The sequence below is a fragment of the Sitodiplosis mosellana genome, unplaced genomic scaffold (assembly GCF_009176505.1).
Source record: "Sitodiplosis mosellana isolate CC-2019 unplaced genomic scaffold, AAFC_SMos_1.0 Smas_scaffold_7019, whole genome shotgun sequence".
Classification (NCBI taxonomy): Eukaryota; Metazoa; Arthropoda; class Insecta; order Diptera; family Cecidomyiidae; genus Sitodiplosis; species Sitodiplosis mosellana.
Window position 1 is genome coordinate 1 of NW_022602137.1, and position 1,345 is coordinate 1,345.

At 42.2% G+C, this 1,345-nt stretch overlaps 1 protein-coding gene across 1 annotated transcript; it reads right to left on the minus strand.

Moving 5' to 3' along the window:
* Positions 1-8: 8 nt before the first annotated feature.
* On the minus strand, positions 9-1,272 carry LOC129580085 (docking protein 1-like; the record flags this gene model as incomplete). The annotated part of the gene is made up of 1 exon (XM_055470276.1): positions 9-1,272. A coding segment is annotated over exon 1 (1,218 nt), but the record flags the coding sequence as incomplete, so codon positions are not given.
* Between the last annotated feature and the right edge of the window lie 73 nt (positions 1,273-1,345).

A 1,345-nucleotide genomic window follows, 5' to 3' on the forward strand; every position in this document is an offset into this window, starting at 1 on the left:
TAGCGGGCCGGTATTCGTGGTGGTTGATCAACGACGGGCGAGTGAACGGGTGATTTTATGGTCGAATGAGATAAATTGCCGTTACTCGGAATGGGAGATGTGGGCAACGGTGGCGGCGGTGAGGATTTCAATACAATCGACGTTGGTTTTGATAGTTCATTTGTGCCAGTTTGGGCCAATGAAACGGGCTCATAGTCCTGATACTTTGATTTTGGCGATGGCTTCGGTGGAACGGGTTTGCCATTATTTTCCGTGCCCGGAATGGATTTTCGTGGCGGTTTCAATGGTGTTATTTTCATATTGGCCGGCGGTATGCTTGATGTGGTCGATGTGTTAATGGAAATATTATTCAATGAATCGGTCGATGATAAAAATCCGTGCAACAAATGACTATTTTGACTCTGTGTGCTATCCGAATAGTTTTGATTTGGTGACGGTGGCAATGGTGAACGTGAGCCAGCCTCCATCGATAGAGCCGCATTAAATTGATGTTCGCCACAGTCTAAACTGCCAATCGTATCGCCGTTGATCAGTTTTTTCATTGATTTCATTTTGGCTGCCATGCACCGGAACACTTCTTGTGGATTTGTGTGCTGAAACTTGAATTCACCTTCGCCCGTATCACATTTTCGTCCCGCTTCAAACGTGAATTTACCATCACGATATCCATACTTTCGAATGTATCGATACGGCCACTGTGTGACCAAAATCACTCCGTTCATATCAAGAAATTTCAATTGAATTTCCGTCGCCGTTAGTTGTAGTGTGAATGTGGTCGGTATGGGTTTATTAGGTTCTATATGTAAATTTTTCTCGATGGTATATTTGAGCTTGGCTGAATCGGCCGTTTGTAAATTTACGGTGAATATGCCATCCGAGTACGAGGTACAGTAGAGATCATTTTCCTCTTCCCTCACCGAATTAGTGCGAGACAGTAGATTTGTTTTGTCATTGAACGCAACACTTTGCAGCGCTTCAATCCATTGCTTCAGATCTGCCTCGTTGAGAGCGAACAGTGTGCATGTTTCGTTTGTCTTTTTAACGATATTGATTTGATTGGTTGGCTCTTGTGTGATTTTTACACAATTTTCCAATGTGACAATCTTCGGATTTTTGTCATCCTCCTTGTCCAATATCTCCAAACGTTCAATGCCATGCCGACTTGCCCGGAATAAAATACAGTGTTTTTGCAGTTTCTGTGGAAAGGCAACGGACAAAGAATACATTTCAATTAGAATGGTGTTAAAATTGTGGTTATGCCAATTAGATAATGGCTAAATAAAAATTGGAATCACATGCACGCAACAGTCGAAACATGATTTGAATACGTAAAATGAAATCCATC